This window comes from Anopheles maculipalpis, chromosome 3RL (genome assembly GCF_943734695.1).
Source record: "Anopheles maculipalpis chromosome 3RL, idAnoMacuDA_375_x, whole genome shotgun sequence".
In the NCBI taxonomy this organism is placed as follows: Eukaryota; Metazoa; Arthropoda; class Insecta; order Diptera; family Culicidae; genus Anopheles; species Anopheles maculipalpis.
Window position 1 is genome coordinate 91,927,909 of NC_064872.1, and position 23,289 is coordinate 91,951,197.

A 23,289-nucleotide genomic window follows, 5' to 3' on the forward strand; every position below is an offset into this window, starting at 1 on the left:
GAGTAGAAAGAAAAAAAAGATCATCCGACGGGTTCTTTGTTGAAACTAGAACGATGTGTGTATTGCTTTGTATCTTGGGCGGAATGTCGGGAATTGAAATTCATGGTAAAATGTTTATTTATCAACATCCAGAGCCGATGTGTCTCGTGGTGGGTGATAGCTGAGGCCGGATCTTCGCGTGAACTTGGGGAAATCCAATTTCATCTGATGATCATACGGCAGGCACACATCATTCCGCCATTGCGAGAACAGGACACACAGGGTCCATTCTTTTAGGCGAATCGATGGACATAAATCGATCACGTACGCGTGGCTCTTCTTGGTGATTCAGTGGAGTGTGTAGGAAGCTGCTTTTCCGTTATACAACATAATACGAATATACGATATTGTTTCGAAAACGATGCCGAAAATCATTCCAAAACGCAACAGTAGTCCTTCTTTTATAGACGCGAGGACAGCAGTTATGGGCGGTGGAAATTTAATCAACGAATATCGTTGACAGAGACTTGACACGATGCCATTTTGGTGCTTGAGATACGACAGTGGTGGTATCGTGTCCAGTATCTCGGGTTTCCCGTAAACTATTTAATGAATATTATTACAGCATCAAATGGCGCAAGTAATGATGTCCTCTCGTAAAGACTCAGAAAGAAGCTCCCTAGCAGTTCCATAGCAAGTCGTGAAGGATCGTCGGAAAACTTTATGTGCAAAATATGCGTCAGGGCCATATTTTAATCGTACACATAATAAGTTTCCGTTCTCCCAATGAAGCCTCCTCAAAAAGGCGGACCATTTTTGTTGCAAATGGTGTTTCGTCTTTCCTGTATCCTCCACACCCATACGACACGGTCCCAGCAAACAAAACACGAACCACATCAATTCACTTACCTCATTTCGAAATCCTTAATTTCCTCCGTGGTTAGCGTATTGGTCACGTCCAGCAACTGTCGCATGTGTTCCTCCCGTTGCTGTTTTTTCCTTTGCGTCGATTGTAATTCGCCTTTCGTTCCTTGCTCGCCGACACTGATGAAGTCTCCTTCATTTTTTAGCAGAATCGTTTCAACGGACGTATAGTCCAGACTGAGCGATGGCTGTGTGAAGAAAAGCCAGGAAAAAGTAGAGTATATTTAATAAAACACTTCGCCGAAAATTGTATATAACAAGCGAGTGTAATAATAACGAAAAGGTAATATAATAAAGATTAATTATCAAATTTTCCAAGGGTCAAGTCAATAAACAACGAATGTAAGCTCAAGTCGTTAACCACGACAAACTCCGGATCAACCTTCGACGCCTCTTTTTTAAATTTACAACGAAACTGAGTAAAATACAATTTTTAAAATACAATACAAAAGCAATTTTCGAAAAATTGTCATGTGCCGTACCACACGCGCGATCAATTTCGAGCATATTCTAACTTTCAAGAGCAATTAGTTTAAATTCAACTTGAACTAGACAAACCATCCAAATCAGCGACACGATTGTCAATGGTAACGGCATTAATTAGGGTAAGGTTCGTAGGCCCTTTTGGAAACCCACAAAAGCTGATGCTGTTACCACTGGTCCTCCAATATATTTCAACATTCGCATTGGTGCGTGAACGCTAATGAATGGGATAATTTTCTGCACGAATTACGGGCGTGATTTATAGCACAAGCCCGCCGAATTCAGAGCAAACGATGCGATGAGCAAGATAAGGCAGCAATCCCAGCAGAGCAAATACAGCCCAAGAATGGACAAGTTGAAAGAGTCTCTTCCGCACGAACGTGACACTGTCAAGCATGTTCAACTTACACAGATCGCTTTCCCGCTATCGTTCGCTCGTGGTCTGTCCGTCTGGGGACGAGGAGGTTATTACGTGTATTGTGTGAAGAAGATATAGTCTTTCACCCCGTGGTAGTGATCATCCTAACCAGGGGGTCGGGCAAACATCATCAAATAAAATTAATCAATGTCCTGAAGTGCCTCTCAAAACAAAAACATGGAAACTCCTATCTGGACAGTCATTATGCGCGGTTAGTACCAAAGTGTGGGACGTGGCTGCTATTAACCTGAACTGGTCCATGCAGTTTTCCATGAAGGGCTGGCTGTGGGTTTGTCCCAAATGTGGCCTGATTAAAACAGGAAACTCTGACCGGCTGATGCGACACGACGACAACACATGCGGCACACCGTCATCCACTTGGGGTGAGTGGTTTGTTCCTTTTTTCGTGCACGCTACACTGATGATCGTTCGCACATGTTTAATGCTCTCGCAACTCATTCAGTGGACGCCCACGTAATGCTGTAGTTGTCCGTCTGCTCGTCAACGTACGGCGCGCGCGGCACCCTTAATGAAATCATCGACGCTCCATTGACAATGACAACATGACACCGTTTCAACTATATACTGGAGACGTGTGGCGGGAAAGATTTGATGAATTTTGAACTAACGGCTTCTGCAACCGGTCTTTATGCAGATCGGTTAGAGCACTAGTCGACAGAGAGGGACTGGTAGGATGGAAACGTGAAAAGCCAATCATCTAACTTGATGACTGAAAACCGTATGCCGCTTATGAGTATATACAAGCAGCAGGATGGAGATACTCTTCGTTTTTGAATTTACTCACTATGCCCGAGCATCAGAGCAGAAACCTATTCCTAACGAAAACAGTACTTCTAGGAAGTGAGTTCACTCCATCTGTGTTGTTCGTCGATCTTCCTCATCTTATACGCGCCTTTTTCACTTTCATTCTCAGAAAGATGACTAATATTTTTAACCAACTTATACTGTCACCGTGTGAAAGGATGGACCGCAAATGACTCAGGCATAATTTTCGCAACGTTCGCGCGCGTCGTTTGTTCGTCTCAGAAAGCAAAACGGATTATCTTCGATGCTGAGTTTTGTACGATACATGAAGATCCTTTGTTTGATTTTTTTCTGCAGAACTACTCAACATCATTGTTCAGATTCAAAAAATTGTGCTTTTGTAGAAGAGAATATCTCATCTTCTGTGAATGTACTATACAAGTATGTGGCTAAACACATGCCACTAGAAAACGCACAAATCTAATTCTATAGAATGGATTTTACTTTGAAAGATTTTCAGTGTTAGAAGTAGTTCCTATAAAATTGTGGATTATACTGTTAACTATCACTTTAAATAATTCAGGAAAGCCACTTGGTTCAATTTTGGTACACATTATTTTCGATAACATGGACAACAATCGAATTGTCCAGTCAAATAAAAAAATCATTTCAAAAGGAACAATTTTTGCGATCGTATTTTATCGGAATATTTTTTCGACAAGGATTGCACATTTTCAGTCGCATTCCAGTCACACATACGCACAACAAGTATATCGAAGAAACATGAATTCTGCCGTGAATCCGCATCGCTTTACTCTAATCGTCTCCTTATCGACGACTTGTTCTTGGCCGTACCACTTGTTTGATACGTGACGAGTTCGTGGGATAAGGCGTCGCACGGATGGAAAATAGCACATAATACAAAGTTAGAATCAAATTTCCCGGCCGATTATGCTTCAGTGGAAACTCAAAGAAACGAATTCGATTATTTTAAAAGATTGAAAATGAAAAAAAACCGCGCCTGAGCCTATTCCATCAAAGCGTTTTATGTTTGCAGGTCTATTGAACAATCTTTTATGCTTTTCCGTTCGCGAGGGTGTTAGCTTAAGATAGCAGGCAGGTTAAAGCCTACCACAAACATTAAATTGACTTTTACAGGTTAACTACGTTTTGCGTTATTCTGTGTGACGAAAATGCCAAAAGGTGTGGGCCAAAGAACATCAAACGTATATGAAAAAAAGGAAACATATCCACTACACTTGACATCGGAAACTGAAGTCTCGTTGGATATTCGATTTGATATAATTAGTTCAGTTAGTGTTATGTTTTTTTCTCCTCCCCAGCTAACAAAACAATAACAAAGTAAAGTGCCGGAAGGAAAACAATCCGATAAAAACAAACTGGCCAGATTCCAAACGGCAGGCGTGAAATATTAAAAGTTCACATTAAAAATCTGAACGCAGAGTAATATGACGGAGCGATGCCAATCGTAGGGTCAATTCGTTCGAGTTCCGGAAATGGCGCTCGTTGTCGATTGTTTTTCATTAAACAACGCACGCAAGCACTCACAGTGCGGCTGGCCAATGACGCAAAAGACCTGCATTGTGGCGACGAGCACGTGTCCTACAGATATAAACATATTGTTGTTTGTAGTTCCGAAATAACAACTATACACCGTTAACCATTTAAATCCAAGGCCCCTATACACGGAAAAAGGTTCGTGTTGCTACACGACTATTAGTTACAGTTTTACTTACTAATTACCAAAAAAATATGAGACATTTGCGCTAAGTAAGCATGTTTAGTTAAGTTTTGAATATTGCAAAGCACTGGAAGAGCACATTCAACGGCATCAATACACACCACATTAGCACTGCATATTTTTATTATTTATTTAATTTAGTATAACGGCTCTACGCCGCATTGTCAAGCACTGCATACCTTTTGGTCTAAAAATTTTGTCACTTTCTTAATTAATCGATTCATGTCGAGACGTTTAACAACTTTACTCTACAACGATCGGTAACTTTCACAGCGTTTTTGCGAAGTTTATCATTTTCTTTTTGCACCACAATTGGGACTGTTGGTGTTGATGTTGTGGGAGATGTGCGTATTGCTGCCACCAGTCAGTCGATCGCCGGCTACCGTAAACAATTGTCAGACCGAAAAAAGTTAAATTTTCGATGAGATAAACCAGCAGTCCGAAACAGAGGTAACAACGGGGAGCGCTTAAAAATAGCTCCGACAGAATAACAACCGTACTCTGGAAGCCGTGAAGCTCTTTCCAAAGATCAATTCCAGCAATGCTGTTCACGTACAAAGGGTCACGACAGTACGCAATCGTATAGTTTTATATACGTATCACATAAAACACTGATGATGATAAACGTTTGCTCGCACGTTACACACAGTCCGAAACGAAATTGCAGATGTCATACCGTACACAACGGACAGGTTTTACCTTCACACGCACAAACACACACTCAGATGATTTAAACGATTCAAACTTGCTACTTTCGTACAAAAGATGAATGAATAATAAACTAAAAATCGACAATACTGCACATAAGAACGATTTTAGAGGACAGACAAAACTACGTACTTGCTGTACGACTATTGTCGCCCGTGGTTGTGTACAAACTGCTCCTTCCATCGGGTTTGGCGTAACATTTATAGCACCGGTAACCAGTGCGCCTGTGCCAACGACTTCCATCGAACGGAGGCCACCACCACCAGAGGTCGCCATCGATGATGATGATGATGATACCGGAGACGACGCACGCGCTTTGCCGGTAGCAGTTTCGCTGCCGGATTCTCCGCTTGATGAGACGGAAATTCCCGCAACGGAACAACACGACGTTTCTGCGAAGTAGTCGACGCGTAGGTCCGGAAGTGTGCCGCAACCAAGCTGTTGTGTCGCGCCCGTCGGACCGATAGACTTTGACGGCATCATGTCGAACTTGGTGGCGATCTGTTCAAACTTGGAGAGCCGCGGGTGAACGGCCGCACCCGAACCTGTTGTCGCCGTGTTGTGATCGTTTCGGCGTTGGGGTGAAAACGCATCAGATGTTGCCGCCATTCGATTGCGCTTGGAGGGTGTCGCATTGCGGTCGGCAGGCGCGTCTCGAGTCTCCTGTTGTGACAAATAAGCGTACTGCTGAAAGATCGAGTAATGATCGCTGAAGATCTCCGCATCGTACAACGTTTTTGAGGGAGACTCGCCACAACCAACAGTTCCTACGCCGCTGCGATACTCATCATCAGCGCGTCGATCGTGTTCGAATAGTAACTCCTCTTCCACGGCGAAACATTCACGCTGGATGCGATCGTAATCGATTGCTTCTCGGTCGAAAGGAAACATGGTCAGGTCGGGATCGTAATTTGGATTCTTGAACGGTTTACCAGACGCTCCAGCGGACGTAACTGCGGCTGTCGCTGCAGCAACAGCGCTTCCCGCCTGCTGTACGAGACGTTCTTTACGAGTCTTGAAACTATTCATCAGACGCTTGGGGGTTGATGTGGACGTTTGTATCGGTTCCATGTGCTGCTTTGGAGGCTGCGCAGCGTCCGTTACACGTTCTTTTGCTAATGGTGTGCTAATAATCTGTTCAGGACTAGCGACAGACTCGATTGTGTTTGGAGAATGGTCGGGCGTGTGCTCTGCCGAAGTGGGTAGCATTTTTGGTGGTGGACGCCTCACTGGGTTTGGTGACTCATCGAAACTAAACATGGTTTCGTGCGTACGAGCAAAGGAAGCAAAATCACCGCGGCTAACACCCCCACTGTACGTCTTCGGTGATATGGGGGGATCAAAAGGAAAGCACGTCGCATTCGATGAAATTGGTGCTGTGCGGGGCTGTTGCGTTCGGTTGGTGGCTCCGGCTTTTGTGTTTGGAGATTCACGCGAGGAAAACATGGGAGATTTGGGTGAAAGATCTTCCAGCTCCTAAGAAACGAAAAAACAAAGAAAAGATAGTTTTAAATTATGAATATGCGCAGAGTAATATAAATTAAGTAACATATTTTTTTTTCATTGAAACACAGCAAAAAACTATTCCCTATAAATGACTGGGCGTCTCCACTGAAAGTGCGAAACACCAGGCGCCTCCATCACAGTTTTGTATGTATTTAAAATGAACACCTTTGCTAACGCATACCTGCTTGCAAGATATGCTCATTATTTTCCAAGTGGGAGTAATTTAGACGGACTGTTTAAATAAACAATACTTTCACTAGCAACAGCACTGGACGGATGAAATGTAAATTCAACAACGTAATGTACCACCATCGTAAATCTGAACACAAGCAACCATTACGTTATATCATTTGACGACTGTTCAAGACAAATTCTCTAGTCGCAGCGCTATTGTAGTTCAAAGCAGACACCCGACACTCTAAAAACTCTCACTAATTAGCGAGTAATTTATTGTCCTCGAGTAAACATCAAGCGTTTGCGCGTCGGTCCAGCGCATCGTCTTCCAGTTAGGATAATTCCGAAGACCCTTGTACAGCCAACGTGACACGGTAGACGATTTAAAACTCTGTCAACTACTGGCCAAGACAGATTCGTATGTACGGCTAGGCGTTGTAGTGTCCTGTACACTTCTGCACAAAGTCGTGCCGTAACGAAATGTTGTACGTGCGCGCAATGTGTACAAAAAGAGATTTATGACCGTTTTCACGGTTACAAAGGTAAAAGACCTTCCTCAAGACTTCCCCAGTAATGCACACAAGTAGACAGAATAAAACCAAAACCGGCGAAGACTACAGCTGTGCGGCGGCGAGATATTACAGTGAAGTCGGTAGAAAAAGATTAATTGCAATTGTTTCATGAATGTTCCTGTCCTTTCAACACCGAAGCATCTTACACACGGCTTGAGTGACACCATTTGAAATTAATTACTATCACTCCAAGCTTCTGTGCGTCTCCGCGTGTAAGTCACAGTGCTTCCGGCACAACAGTCATTACTGTGTTATTACTACCCCACAGTGATTGCCAGTTTTAGTGACTCTTATGATTATTAATATCAGCACTATTGACATATAATCCTCTCTATTGGCGATTAGAAGCCACATTTCATTTCGCACCATCACACGACAAACGACCATTAATAGTAAAACGGTGCGTGAATCAATGTAGCAACGCTCCCAAACACAGCCTGTTGGACGTTGGCCCCAACACGTCTGGTATGGTCTGTGCGGCTCTCGCAGAATGGCGAGAAAGAAACAACGTTTCTAGTGAAACGAACGACACTTTTGTTACGAGCAAACTCTAGCGGCACTCTGATACGGAAGGAGGATTCGGTGACCAGAGTCAATAAAATCATCCATCTGCTCGTGTTCACTCCATTGCAAAGTCATTGGACTTTTAGCGTCGAAGAATCTCGCGACACTCGATGGAGGAAAAAAGGAGAGACGGGAATGGAACCTGCTCATCCGTCACACATGAGGCACACGCAAAGGCTAACTTCGCAAGCTAAACAGGAGCGGGCATCGGCTTGCTTGCGGTAACGGAGCAAATTGTTGTCCAAACACACGTCATGTCAGTGACTGGCAGACAACATCCAATCCAGGCGGGGTGTCCAGGAAACGTTCGCTCGTCAACAGCGTCGCCAATAACTTTGATCAGCTATCCTACTCGAGCGTGCGCCAATTCGAAAAATGTGTCTACCCGTGTTGGGCAATATTATGTTTGTTGTTTTTGCGACTTTTCCTTCTTTTATACGCCGTTTCAAGCGGATGTTTTCTTTGTTACGATCCCGACGATCGAGCAACAGCTCGGAAGATCGTTGCACTAAACGTAACACAATGAATACTCTGCTGTATAAATCGCACTTTGTTGATTTACTTCTGCCTTAGATGAGGAATCGCATACGGTGTCTTTGAAAAATCACAGTAAGAGATTAGTGAAATAGCAAACCTACGGGAACGAATATGTAGAAGGTGTAACACCTTTTTTCAGTCTTCACTTTCCTGTGGCACGGAACTTCCTGGCCAGACATTTATTTGCACACACACTCCAATAGACGGATGGTGCAAAATCCAACGTATTTCTTTTACATGCAGCAGACACAATGCACGACATACTTCTCCGATAGGTGAAAAGAACTTACACGTTATTGTTAGAGCTTGCAAGAATCGGCAGAAAGGCATGCTACTTTCGCCCTCTGACAAGCTACACATATTATGCAGGAATTCTGCATAGCGTAGAATGTACGACAGAATCGAATCGCAACTGTTTCCTGGAAACGAAAAATTCGACGAAATGTGTACCCTCAAGTTCCCGTTTTAACATCGAGAGCTTTCTGCATTTTCATTCTTGCGTCGAAACAATGCTATGACACCAGAGGTAAATGAAAACTAAACAGCAAAAGAGAGAGGTACACGGCTCATGAAATGGGAAACCCAGTATTACGGCCACATCCTTCTTCCCATCTTCGACGGCGCAATATACCTTGTTTCGTGTTGTGCAACTTTTACGCATATAAAATATTGCCTTGCATGTGTTTGTGTTCCAGCGGGTTCGCTCTTCCGGAGAACCCTCCCCCCTAGCACGCAGCATACGAATTTGCCGAGCCGAACAAAGAAGCATTATACAATAACAATACAACATTTGTCTGCAGCCGTAATGAGCCGATGTGGAGAGTGTTGAGATAGAAGTAAACCAAAAGAAAAGCAGAGAGACAGAGTAAGAACGTAAAACAGAACGAAAAACAACACTTACATAGAGCATCAAACAAAGCATCACTCACTAAAGTACACCATAATGCCCGGTTTTGCAAGGTACATTAAGGCAAGAGAAGGTAAAACGTATGAGAGCGTTAAACCATTAGTCAATCCAACTTTTCAAACAAAACAAAAAAGCATAAGCAAAGGGCACATTCCGGCAGACCAAACATAAGAGAAATGCAAAAAGTGTACTACTGAAAAAATGTGGCATGTCGTACGTAACGCGTCCGGGGTCATTAGCGAGAAATGTTAGCGGTGCTTTCATACGAAACAGTATCAGGCACGCATCACACCAACGCAGCAAGACAGAAATGGTGCTCTGCTGTGGTTCGCAGGTTGCTACAATCACGAATGCACAAGGTCAGTGCGCATTTTCGTTTAAAGAGCATACTATTTGTGTATAGAAAATCGTACCTTAAATAGGCTTTAAGGACAAAGCTTTATTTATCTAATTACATTAATTAGCAGAAGTATCACCACGCACGTTTCACTCTGTACCAACACCAGACAATTTTAGAGGCGGATCAGTCAACAAGAAAAGAAAATATCGCAAGCAAGAAATAATAACTAATGACAATTCTTTAGCTGAAACACCCGGATGCTGTAACCCTTTTTCAAAGAGGAACGTAGTGCTTTCTTGCGGTATTTCATGTCCTACGTTCGCGAAACAGACACAACATAAAAGCCACTAGGCGAACGATGCAACTCAGTGTGAGATGAAAATTAAATCAGCCCCCTCGGGATCTGTGCCGTTTATGATGTGGCCGCGTCCATACCATCACTATACTTTTTATTTCATTGTCCTTTTTTTCATAAGCTGAAGGGAAACTCCTACATTCGATATTTTTGCTGTTTCATAAACTTGAGTCCTTTCTCACGTCTTTTTTGTTGTTGTTTCGAGCTGTTGATATTGATATAAATGACGAGAATCCCTTTCGTTGTGGTAAATGTTGTTTCATATTTTTTCATTTGCGAAGCCTTTTAATTAGGGGCGGGTATTCTCTTCAGATATCGTGCTATGTCAGCGTCACCTACTCGTCACTTAATTTGTATCTCTGGATCAATCTTAAGAGCAGCGCGGAGATACCTTCCTCGCAATACCGGGGAGTCAATTCTACATGAAACTCTCATCAGCACGATACGAAACACAGGTAGAACGCTGGCCTCAACTCACTGTAAGTGGATTGTTCAAGAGAGCGCACCCCGCCTTTGGTTCCGGCTCGCCGTAAAGATGACTCATGTCTCCTCCAAACCATCAGGAGGATGACTGCCACTTCTCATGTGAAGTGTGTTTTTGAGTGGCAGAATTTCGAGTCGGCAGACGTTTCCCGCAAAAATACGCTTCGCCGGGCATCGGAATAGTGGTCGCGTGTGTCGGATTTGTCAGCATCGCCATGTGGTTGCGATTGTCCTTCCACAAGGGACACACACCAGCGCCCAATGTTTGGAGACATTTGTTCCTGTTGCTGACATTTCGCTCCTATTTATTTGGCAAGCTAAATAAGAATAACGAGTAAGGGGCAGTAAGAAACATCTTGTTGATCGAAGTGGACAATGTTTGTTGATGGGGCGAGCGATGGCAGAGACGGCGAAAACACTATGGAAACAAGGTATGGAAAACAGCAAACCAAAGCAGTTCCCGATAAAAGGGAAGCCAAAATGTGTCTACCTTTGTAATACAGATTCCTTGAAGCTGAATCCGACTACGCTTTGATAAACGATGATAAAGCACATCGTAAGTGTTTGGGAAAAGGAGAACGCAGCTTCGTGTCGTACCGCTGTACCTCCGCAAATCAGCTTTCTATTGATTGTTGGTGTGTGTGTGTGTGTGTGTGTGTTGCGTTTTTTCCAAATTGGCTACAGTTTCGCAGCGCGCATCGGGTACAAAGGAAAATGTTTTTCATCACAGCTGAGCAACTTCTTTGAATGTCAATAAAATAAAACCTTTCTTAATGTCATCCCAACAGGCTTTCTCAATGAACTTCTTCCGCAGACGACCGCTGCCTCTGTAAGAAACGATTCGTCAAGAAGGTAGTCCTGACTTTACAAGCGCATCATCGAACCAACATCCATCAAACTCAATTTAATATGTTGCAATGATTTAAAAGCGTATAACAAATTAATCCTTCACTCTCAGCGCTCGCCACACACAACGCTTTTTCCGCACGAACAACACGTGCAGCGACGGCGTGTTGTGCGCTACTATTGTAGGTGCAATTTTTCAACCATACATTACTGCTGTCGCCCATTCTGATATGTTTACACAATAGTGAGATGAAAAATCGTGCCCGATCGCCACACATATCAATGTTTGTGCCTAAAAATAACACACAAACATGCTAATTATAAAATGCCCACAGAGTGACGCTAGCTATTAATAAGATCGCTTCGCGTACACACACGCATATAGGCAACGTGAGTTGCAACTCGCGCGAGAAACGTGCTATACCTTACGGCTGGATGTGCAGCAATTGGATGCAAGCGGCGGCATATGCGTACACCACCCGTCTTAGAAATCTTGCCAACAGAAGCGGCAGCCCTCTTCTTACCAACAGTAACACACGACAATCATCCTCCTCCCTGTACCACAAAGCAGTACAGGCAGGCAGGCACAACGGAGTAGGAAGAGCGGGTCGAATGAATGGGTGAGCGATGAGGCCATTTCTCTAAAGTTACTCAACACTGCGCAAATGACGTCATAGAAGCGGTACTGGCTGCATTGCAAAGCGCGACGAGCAGTAGAAAGTAGTGGCCTAGTGGTACTGAGTGCTTTCTTTTTGGTACTTTAGAATTTAGGTTGCGTCGTCGTTGCAGATTGCAAACGATCGTCAAGCGCTCACGTGTTTCTGCTGCTGCGCGTTCGAGCAGCACAACCGAGCTGAAAAAAAATTGAATCTGAAAACAACGGTCTCTTCCATGGAACAAAACAAGGATGTAGGATTCCTGAGTGCGCCGCCACCGCCTCCTTCTCCAACCCAACGGACGCAACGAAATGCCACTAAAATGTTGATCATAATTGCAATTTCAATATTTACCCATGTCGGTCTGCCTTCTGGGGGATTGGCGCAGTGGTTGTTACCTAGAGACGGTAGTCTCCCTCGCTACAAATTGAGATATTACGAGCTCGCGCGAGATCAACCGTCTATTCCTGCAGCAGCACAATCGCCACCGCTATTGAAAACTGCTTAATGGGAAAGTGCAGTTCGACAGTTTCGGGGTAACTGCATTCCATCGCTTGCAGAGAGATTGTAAACAGCAAACTTCTGCTCGGGAACAGGTTTCCGGGAACAAGACCCACGCACTTAACCAATTTGCTTGTAACGAACTAATGAACGCAGTTAAATCGAAATAAAGTGAGTCGGGCGAAAACAACGAAAAGGGCAAACCAATTGAAGGTGGATAATTGTACCAAATTTGTACCCAATTTTGATAATGTTCTCGTACTCCGGTAATCAATGAGAACACGTAATATGTTCTGCGAAGGGGTAATGCTGTTGCAGTAATAGTTTCACCCATTTTGACTGTGAATTTTATGATCATGAGAATATCGCAGCATGCAAGAAATTGTCACGAAATAGCCACTTACCTGGTAACTGATCAGTAATGGGGTATCGGGTCCATTGATGACGGTAATGTTTTCATCCTCCTCATCGCCTGCAGTTTGGTTCAATACAATGATGCTGGAGCTTTCGTCTTCGAGCGAGCTTAACAGAGGTTCACTTTGTCCAGAAACATCACCTGTGAACAAAGGGAAAATGATTTCCAATCAGTTATTGTCGTCGACAGAATACAGAAACAAAAAGGTATGGAATGTTGATAAAATGGAATTTCAATTCAATATCCAATGTGTTGGAAAGAAAAAATCAAAACAATATTTCCATTGGCCATCCCTACTCCACTTACACGGCCGTGTGAAAGATGAAAACAATCAATTTTACTTAATTACTTGTAATGTGCGTTTCGTTGTTGTTTTCCGGCAAACAACCATAATTTTTAATTCAAAGCATATGCAGAAAGGATACGAGAGTACGTTGAATCCTATAAACAAAACAAAACAAACGATGCTGCATCACTGCAATCGCGGAATTGCAAACCAAATACAAAACAAGCAAAACACGTTATTTTCCTTTGCCTTTTTCATCTTCTGGCTTCCGATACATTCTTACATCACCATCCTACCGCGCCACCGCTGGTGAGCGAAATATTTGTAAACATTACTTTCAACTGGCAACAAGACATTGTAGGGTCCCCCCGCCACCAGTGCGGAACGAGTGATAAACATCTACGAAACTCTTTCATAAATTCTTATGACAACTGAGGAAGATCGGTGAAAAGGGTCATGATGAAGGTAATGTTTTTAGGTGTATTTGCGACGTAAATTCGGTTGCTTGTTTTTAGGTCTGATAATAGATTTTAATGGATTAAAAAACAAAAGGTGAGTTCAATCCATTACGGCTTCGTATATTTTATATTGTGGAATTAAAAAAGTTACATGCTAAAGTAGATTTATTTTAACTTAAAGGGTCAGTGATACGTTCTGCACGTGTGGCATAGAAAAAGGGTTGCAGAAAAACGAATATATATATATATATAACGCTATCTTTCTTACCTAAATCTAGTGAATCGTTAGTCTCCGTGTCCGTAGTTGTCGTGACGTTGGTGACGTGCGTCGAGGCTGAATCGGTGGAGGTGTTGATAGTAGCCTCGGACGTTGTAGACGACCCCATTACGACTACCTTCGGCACTGTTGAGGAGTTGGCGGCTGCTGCAGCAACTGCGGTTACCGTGGTAGCTGCTGTTGCTGCCATTTTGGCTGCCTTGCTTGCCCGAGCGGTCTTGAAATAAAGCCTTCGTAGTGCCGACGTTGGTGTGGACGTGTGCTGTGAATGGTTGCCTTGGGTCGATTCCGGTTCGGGACTAGCGCGGGATGAGTGCGAACGCCCATGTCCTGGACTTCCCGAGTGTGTGGTGGATGAGGAGGCGGATGACATAGTGGACGTAGACAGTGCCATTGAAGAACTGACGACAGTTTCAACGATGGCAGTAGATGAAGTCGAAGAGGATGAGGATGCGGCAGGGGGTAAGATGTAGTTGGGCTTCAAGGGACCGCAGTGGACGCTTTCAATCGGCTGCTGCGGCTGCGTTACCGACACTGTCATGGCATCGGGGGGAACTATACCAAAAAAAAAGTCCAATTAAAACCAAATGGAAAGTTCTACTCAGTTCCAGTTTCGTGAAAAGTACATAATACAGGTTGTTAAATGAAAATTGTTGTTCGATATTTTTAGGGCATAAAGATTGTATGATGTGTAAATCATCAATCGACCTTCAAGTAGAAATTTTTAATTTTATTTATGATATAAAAAGCTTCATCGAACATTATAGTGTTATGCGTGATTGGTTGTCAGCTGTTAAAATTGAATGTTTACCCAGTGGTTCCGTCCAGCCGTGACACGATGGCAGATTTTGAAAAGTTTTTTTTCAAACCACTCCAAAACGTCGATTAGTTCTCCGCCAAAATTTCAACTGACTCCGCACCATATATCGTCGAAAATATTTCCAAAGGCTTTTGAATGTTAGCGGGTAGTTGCAACTTAGGAGGGACCCGTCCCTGGGATGGAACGACAAAGTTATTACAATGTTTGAATTTCACCTCACACTTTAAGGAGTAAAGATTGCTTGTTGACTGTACAAAGTTGACGTAACGTTACCTGCACGTAAATCTTTTCTGTTCTAGACAACCAATCGACCAGTTTGAACAGGCCAGGTTTGCTCACTGTGTTGTGTTCTACAAATGTTTGAGGGCAAGCCTGAGTTGAACTCTGTCGATTTTTGTTTGCTTGTGTTGGAGGTTATTCGTTTTTCTTCTGACAGAGGACGTCTCATGGTACAATCAACCTTAAATGCGTTCCAACTAGAAAAACAAACTTCAAAAAGTATACTCTCCGCAACGAAAAGTTCGCTTCCCTAGGGGGTAAGGACTCCCTTTATCTTGACTCCGTTTACCTTGAGCCAACAATTCGACAACCACGAACGAAAAACTGCATACCGTCGTCGCGTGGCCTCACGCTTCAGTGACAAGGAGGTCTTACCTTTAATTTTCCGAGGTGTTGAAGGAGGTGGTGCCGGCGTTGGAGGCGGAGATCGGCATTTATCTCGCTCGCGGCGACATCGGAAAGGTGAGGAGGATCGTTCAACACTTTCAATCTGTAACACAACGAAGAAAAGGAAAAGTGAACGATAAACAAATCATGGATCAATGCGCATCACACTGCGGTCTTTGTTCGAATTGTTTCCTTTCGGAAGAATCATACTCGATATGATTCTTCCGAAAGAATTAATAAATTATTATTCGATTATCGTCGATAATCGTATGAAGAACGAGGATGGATATTATACATTTATATAATCAGCTGGTTCTGTTATCAGTGTATGTAGCAATACCGCACTGATATGGGTATAGATCCGACTCCTTTTGAAGGACATCATATGCTCTCCATACTCTACTCCGACTCAAAACGTCCACGGCGTACATAATGGTAGCATATATCACCAAATATCTGAGCATTGGTATATGGGGAAACCCAACTCCTTGGGAAGATGGGTTTTTTTTGGCTATATTGAGTTGGGGAGGGGGTGGATATAAGAAACGTTTGTTCTCCATGTTAGGGGCGGCTGGTTGTCCTTCTGTCCTGGTATTCCCCAGTGGAAGTGTCGGACGAGCTACTGATGCAGCAGCTATCCCAGTCGGGGGAAAGTTGCAAGTTCTGCAGTATGTTGAATGGCACGAGACGGTTTTACTCCAATGATCGTTATGTGCCGCAGCGAGGAAGGAGATATCCTGTCGGTGGAAGTGCTGACAGACACGTTAACGGAACAGATGCAGGAGACACCGAACTATGCCCACGCCATCCTCGGATGAAGTCATCAGTGCCATCAAACAGCTGAAATGCAACAAATCAGCTGGCAGCGATGGGCTGGTGGCCGAACTGTTCAAGATTGGTCCCGAGAGGCCTAACGCCATCATGCATCGACTGATTGTTAAGATTTGAGATCAGGAAGGATTACCGGACGAGTGGAAACTGGGTGTCATACACCCGGTGAACAAAAAGGGCGACAGGATGGACTGTGCTAACTTCCGGGTCATCACAGTCCTTAATGTTGCCTATAAGATCGAGTCCCGAATACTCTTCTGCAGACTTGAGCTCCTAGCTGCTAAGCTGGATTTGTTGGAGGCAACTCGACAACCGACTAAATCTTTACTCGACGGCAGATCCTTTAAAAATGCCAGGAGCACCAGATCCCTACGCACCACCTGTTCATTGACTTCAAGGCGGCCTAAGATACCATAGATCGGAGAGTTTCGGGCATGCTTTCGGAATCGTTCGAATCTCACCGGGGTCTGAGGCAGGAGGATTGACTGTTTGTTGTCTGTTGTTTGTTTGACTGTTTGTTGTTCATCATCGCTCTGGAGGGTGTCATTCGAAGCGCGGGCTTCGACATCCGGGGCACGATTTTCACCCGATCTCTGCAATTCCTACGGACTATCTTTGACGGTGTGTGCGAGCAGGGCGTGTGGCGAAGAAGAATGCACCACGAGCTTGCCGAGCTGATTGATGGTTTGGAAGGATATGTTGGCTGCGGCACGTGAAGAGGATGCCGAACTAATGCCCCACCAAGAAGGTGCTAGTCAGCGACCCGTTCGGCACGAGGGGTAGAGGAGCACAGCAAGCTCGTTGGCTGGATCAAGTAGAGTCCAACCTGTCAGAGATCGGATGCAGCCGTGGATGGAGGACTGCAGCCCTAGACCGAGTTTCCTGGAAATTCATTGGCGACCTGGCCATGTCGACGCGACGTGCTCAATCCTGAGCAGGTCACGAAGAAGAAAATCAGGTGATTGATAAATACAGCACAACATAATTGTGTACATGCAAACTCGCTCTCTACCGTGGATACATTTCCTTAAAATAGGTCTTGACGCGGTAAAGCAGTAGCTTATTTTGACACATACCAAGTAAAGAGAAGAAATTTAATTTATTCTGAGTGCATGCCCCTCAACTCCAACACGATATACCATTGCAGGCGGACATAGCGTAGAAAACAAGTAGTTCGCTGATGCTATCAATGACAAACTGATAACTTCGCCTGTCGTATTGCATTTCTACTGAAATAAAAAAGATGTTTTTTTCTCCTACTTGTACAATGTACCATCTTATCTTATCGCCACTATCTTCTACTATCTGCATCAACACCGGACAGTTTACAGTGCGAGTCTGACGATAGGCTGCAGATTCAGGTTATAAATATATTAGAAATTTACTCTTCATATAAAATGCTGGAAAAGTGCATTCACTGATAAAGATCCCAAAACGTTTTACGAACATAGTGAACAGTTAGTTCAAGTTCATATTACTTTACATTACTTTGTTCTAATATTATTCGTCCACTTGGCATCCATAAAAGCTGTTGCGCACTGTATTGCGTCCCCTACTTCCACGGGTGATTCAATTGATAGTTTAGTGTTTCCCCACGGATCTTCGAGACTCAGTATGCAGTTCAACGTAGCATACTGACCCATACGAAGGTAGCCAGGAACTTGGCCTGTATTCGATCCATTTTTTTCAATATACTTTAAGCCAAACGAACAAGGAGTAAGAGTTGAAATCAATAAAAATGTCAAGTCGCAGTGATGGTGATGGTTGTCGATTCGGTCGTTTTTTGCTATTAAATAAATCGCCCTTTTCAATTATCGACAAAGCTGTCATGCTGATTCCAATTCTGTTAATGATGATACAATTTAACACCCCTACGATTGAAGGTAAGTTTCCTCAAGCATCTTGCCAACGTTAACGTGACGATTGTTATATTGTTGGAAGTTTGGTGTGTTATCGTTGTTTGCTAATACTATCAATAACTCGAATAACTCGAACACAACATCTCTCATCAACCAGCATTACGATGCTATGCATGTGGATTGACACAAACTTCCGGGGACGTGAGGTGTGTAACTGAGCCACAGAGTGTTGAGGGACAAAGTGTAGTTACTTGCTCTAGAAAGTATTGCACCATCACGCGACAGGAATTGGTGGTATGTATCATTTGTGTAACATTAAACTGTAATGTATACAACTCGTCCACGTAGAATCGAAACAGTTTTTTATAGTTTTCAAAACGTTTAGGAAGGAAATGGAATAAAAGCACTCCTGGCAGTGGTGGTTTTATCTCATTTAATCACATTTGAGTGCTGTTGTAAACCATTATCGGTGCATGAAGTGCACAATGTTTTAATATACGTTGTTGTTTTAACGTTTGCGATTCAATTCTGAATTATTTATAGTACATGCATTTGCGAACCTTCAAGCTCCTTTTTCATTCAACCAACATCATCTTTTCGTTCGCAGGATCCACCCGGTAAGCTGGTTACTTTCTTGCGGGGATGTGAAGAAAGCCCACTGGTAGATATCACTAGTTTCGACATCTTAGCGAGTGATGGTGGTTGTATATATACCGTAGCCCCTAATTGGGTGTCAAATTTCACGCATTTCTCTCGCAGTATCTCGACGAAGTCATCGAAGATCCTACTTTCATCACCTACTACCGGTCCTGCACAACTGATCTGTGCAACGACGGTGATGCTCTCGGATCCTCCGGCTCCGCGCTGAACGGGCTCAACGAGGGAGCGTCGGACAATTTGATCGTGCCCGGATTGCCCAGCAGCGGTGTTCAACCGACAACGACGACATCTCCATTACTGCCGCTCATTAAAATCACATCACTGGCAATATCGGTGGCACGCATCACAGTGTAGAGCTTTCGTTCTTCCTGCGGAAAAGGACAACCGACCTGATATTAATGAGATTGGGTGAAGAATTGAGGGATAAAAGTTCCATATCCATAATCTACTTTCCCTTGCGTTGGCGTGTATCGTCGCTGAAAACGCACAACAGTCGAGTTTATTTACTTTCCTAGAAGTTAGTAAATAAATAATGTTTTTCGTTCATATGCGGGTCAAACAGTTCGTCTAACCCATCGTTGTTTGCTACGGCAACATCAAATATACGGTTCGCTTGGGTCTTTTTAGTTAATCGCTTAAGAAGACCGGCTTTACTAACTAAAGACATTCGTAGTACTATGGATTGAAGCGTGCCTTTTCTGTGTTCGAACTCTCTTTCTGTGTTGTGTCATGCAGAGAGTGCTATCGACTCTAACTTTCCTAATTCCATATTTAGCCAAAAAGGACATAATATTCCGACAACGTATAGCTCTTCCTACAACCGTAAAGCGAAAAATATATCCACCATGATATGGCTTCCATGCAAAATTTATCACAACTCTCACCTACATCCTTTTTTGTCCATAACAGAAGGGTCCTTTGATAATGGGAGCTTTTCTAACAGCAAATGCACAACAAACAGCGTTCTTTTATATCGTGGACTTATCCGGATAAACAAAGTAGATAGAATTTAAGGAATAGCTTGCTGGAAAGAACCGTAATATTATCATTAACAGACACGCTTGCCAGCTTGGCATATGCAGGGAGAACGTTTTAGTAGTAACAGTACGAGGAAAGAAAAGCGATCCCCTTTAGCATCATTCCAATCCAATTTTCACGTCTTTACTCACCAAACCTTAGTTCAGTACAATAAGTAACCCTTTTGTACTAAGCAACAGTAATCGGGTAGGGAGATAGACCGACACGACATCAGCGGTACCAGCAACAGTCAATGATGAATAAAGATGGAGAAAGCGGCAATCGGTCGGGTATCAGTGTAAATAAGTCTAAAAGGCCATGAGGCTCTATACCGTTCTCAGTGTGTTCTTGGTGGACTTTTCCTGAGGGTGTATCTATCTATCTTTTGCATGAACACAATCAATCTACAACGAAACCGGATTATCGTTCAAAAGGAACCCACCATACCGACGAAGGAGCGAATGGCAAACTCCAGTCCAGTCCAGCAACAGCGGAGGAACGGAAGGATATCTCTCATCGACAATACCGCAACGAAGACAAGATGTGCGTTGTGCTAAAGTGTTCAACAAACCGTTAAGAAGTCGTTAAGGACGAAGCGACGGCCGAACTTTGGAGGCTATTTAACTGGCACCCAGGGATCCCAGGAGTTTGGGTTAAAAGGAAGACAAATATCGCCATGACAGGCACACCAGCATAACCGCGCCAACGAAAGTGGCAAAACGAGCTGTTACCACGCACGCCACTCTATTGTACGCCTTCGAAACGGCAAGGAAACAGATCGGTGTCCGATTTCTACGGAGTCCAAACGCAAAGTGGCAGGGCAGAATAACTGTCGCTTACTGTCACGTATTTTACGGGAGGTGCGTGTCGGTTTAGCTGCTGATGCCCTAGGAAACCGTTGCGTTTTTCCCCCCAGAGACGAGAGGTTTATTATTTGGGGCTAAATTTCGAGAAAACTTTAATGCTTTGTATAATTTTTTTTCGTCTTTTTTCATGAGTCGCACGTCACACCGACATGTTGAAAAGGGAAAAAGCTGTCAGATGTAAATTGCACTACGAAGGATACTTTTATTCGGAACCAAAAAAAAATTGTATTATACGATAGCACTTTTTCCACTACAGAGACTTGACACCAGACGTTCGGTTTAAAATTCGAATTGCGAATTAAAAAGCAACTATTTTTCCTATTCCAGTCCATCAATACATCTCCTTCATTGACCGCAATCGGACTGTAAGTATCGAAAACTCGAACCGTATGAATAATGTTGACCTCTCTCGCTATGCTCGCCTATGTGAAATAAAAACGTAATCGATTGCTATTCCTTTTACCACTAAGGATCTGTTGCCTAGAAAAGGACGCATGACTCGATTATTGTTTAGGATTTTCATGCGATGATATGTGTTATTCGTAGCGTGGTGAAATAAGAAATCCAATTTCCTACCGTGACTTCCAGAATTGTAGTTAACCCTTTACTGACACCCGGACTCAATCAAACGAACTCCCAAAGCAACATTCATCATAATCAAGAATTTGTCCGTCTCCTGTTCATATAATAGAGAATATAAAAATTGCACACTGTATTTTGTGCGTTAGGCTAACGAGTTATTTTGGAGCGGACAACATAAGTTAATGCATGCAAATCAAAATGTTTCTGTCTAAGACAACTTTGGGCGCGAGTGCAAATATTATATAGACCGACTCTACTACTACATCACAATGTAGCAAAAGGATCACCCCACATGAAGAAGACTAAATAATGAATCAAGGACCTTTATTCCATCAATCCGTCTCAGCTTATTTGAGGATGAAATCATTTGCTTTTGTTCGATCTAATGAGCTTATTTTCCGATCCATCCGGGGGCCTTCCATCCCAGCTGCTGCCCCTAAATTTGCAAGTCCGGCTTATGGTAGTACACACATCCCAATTTTCCGCTTGATCAAATTATTCTTACACCTACGTTGAACATATTGCGCCCTGGGAATTTGCTGTTTTTTTTTCTCATTCACTCAATCACCCTTTCCCTTACGGTTCTCTTTATGACATGAGAGGTTTCCGAACCGCTTCAGGAAGTCAACCAAAAGCAACACGCTTTGTATACCCTTGTTGTTCCGGTGGTTAATCCTTAAACGGATGAATTCTCTTATCGTCCAATGTGTCATTTATATTCCCACCCGTGGGCGAAATTTTTCGACACGTTCAATGGTGCCTCGGAACGGGATCTACTCCAAACAGACCGGATAAGTTTTGTGCATGACTCGATTCGTGATAGACCCAGAAACGGGGCCCTAGAATGAAATGGTCTCGGTTTGCTACAAGGTTTGCCAGCGGGTTGCTGGCAAACCCTAGAGTGGGCATGAAAGCTCCATAGATGACTTGCCGGTTTTTGGGTGAAGAAAGAATCCTTTTCTCTCGAAGGGTTGTGGTCGAACGCGATAGCAACAGCGCCACAGGGAGCGTTGGTTTGCGTTTCCTTGTCCGTTAAATTTTTCCATCCTGCAACGTGACCAAAAATGGTCCGGGTTCCGGTAAACCAATGGCAATGAAGCGGTCGAACGATGCGCCTGTTTTGGCTACGGGTAAATTTATGGTGTAATTTACCAGGTGCACCAGAACCAATTCTGGGTTTATCGTTTCCAAACCGCGTACGTACATAACCGGGTCCGTTCCGTTCGCTACGCTACGCTGTTTAACTCCCGCCAGGAGAATAATGTAGATGATGATGGGGATCACAATGATGATGCCAAAGTAGATAAGGTGTGATTAATTCACATCGGAAACCTCAACAACACAAACCGAAGTAGTTGAAACGAGATGGCCGGAAACAGTACGTTCCGAGCGCCCTCTACTCTATCCCCATCGGGGTTGGAGCTGTGTCGGTTCGGCGAAATCCCACAACGAGCTAGCTTTTGTTTATTAGTCAGGTCGAATTTTCAATCAAATTGAACACACTTCTGCACTAACGCTACGATGATAGGATCTCTTGAAACAGTGATCCCTATCCTTTCGAGACACACTCGACCGTTTAAACGTGTCCAACACAAAGTGGTTGTTTGTCGCTTCCCATCAAGCCCATTTTTCGCCCCAACGTGTAATTAGAGCGCGGCTTGAAACGGTTACGAGCTGCAAACATGCGAAATAGTTTGTGTGTCGACAGCTTTTTCGCTCCCATGAGGAAAATGGTCCAAAAAGTGTGAAACTACAAAGGCAGGGATTACTGGATCCCACACGCAGTCCCCACCGAGAAATTGCCCGGGGAAAGTAAATCATACACATTCCACTTAATTTATTCCCTAAGGCAAGGAGTTGTGGTCTTTGCACAACTTTGCACCGTATAACAACAAGCCCAACAAGGGTAGAGATTCCAATTATGGTAATGGGGAGTAAACCGTCTAGCTGTTTATTTGAACCGCACGTGCCTTAACCAGCTGACCGCAAAAAAGCGCCAGAAGGTTGGGAGGCTCACACTGTAATAGCCGCTTTAAATCAGTGATTGTAATAATTGCTAATATCATAAGCAT

The 23,289-nt window shown here is 43.6% G+C and overlaps 2 protein-coding genes across 3 annotated transcripts in view; one reads left to right on the forward strand and one right to left on the reverse strand.

Annotated features, from left to right (window-relative positions):
• The window catches only part of LOC126561514 (serine-rich adhesin for platelets), a 38,532-nt gene that overhangs the window by 10,760 nt on the left and 4,483 nt on the right, over positions 1 to 23,289 (reverse strand). Inside the window, exons 2-6 of one of the 2 annotated variants that reach the window (XM_050217709.1) lie at positions 15,391 to 15,505; positions 13,908 to 14,471; positions 12,885 to 13,036; positions 5,172 to 6,515; positions 889 to 1,091 (exon numbers count right to left, since the gene is read on the reverse strand). In XM_050217709.1, the coding sequence (XP_050073666.1) occupies positions 889 to 1,091; positions 5,172 to 6,515; positions 12,885 to 13,036; positions 13,908 to 14,457 (2,249 nt within the window). In that variant the 5' untranslated portion in view covers positions 14,458 to 14,471; positions 15,391 to 15,505. The remainder of the gene's footprint in view (positions 1 to 888; positions 1,092 to 5,171; positions 6,516 to 12,884; positions 13,037 to 13,907; positions 14,472 to 15,390; positions 15,506 to 23,289) is intronic. The other variant, XM_050217710.1, reaches the window with a different exon arrangement.
• LOC126563053 (uncharacterized) lies at positions 17,965 to 19,226 on the forward strand. The gene is made up of 4 exons (XM_050219663.1): positions 17,965 to 18,116; positions 18,250 to 18,386; positions 18,700 to 18,753; positions 18,852 to 19,226. The coding sequence occupies exons 1-4, from the start codon at positions 17,972 to 17,974 to the stop codon at positions 19,104 to 19,106; spliced, it is 591 nt and encodes a 196-aa protein (XP_050075620.1). The 5' UTR covers positions 17,965 to 17,971; the 3' UTR covers positions 19,107 to 19,226.

Excerpts from the sequence above, each read along its gene's own strand:
- LOC126563053 (XM_050219663.1), top strand. The coding sequence starts at position 17,972 with ATGTCAAGTCGCAGTGATGGTGATGGTTGTCGATTCGGTCGTTTTTTG. Across the intron at positions 18,117-18,249 it reads TAACACCCCTACGATTGAAG|CATTACGATGCTATGCATGT; the intron begins GTAAGTTTCCTC and ends CTCATCAACCAG. Across the intron at positions 18,754-18,851 it reads GATGTGAAGAAAGCCCACTG|TATCTCGACGAAGTCATCGA; the intron begins GTAGATATCACT and ends TTTCTCTCGCAG.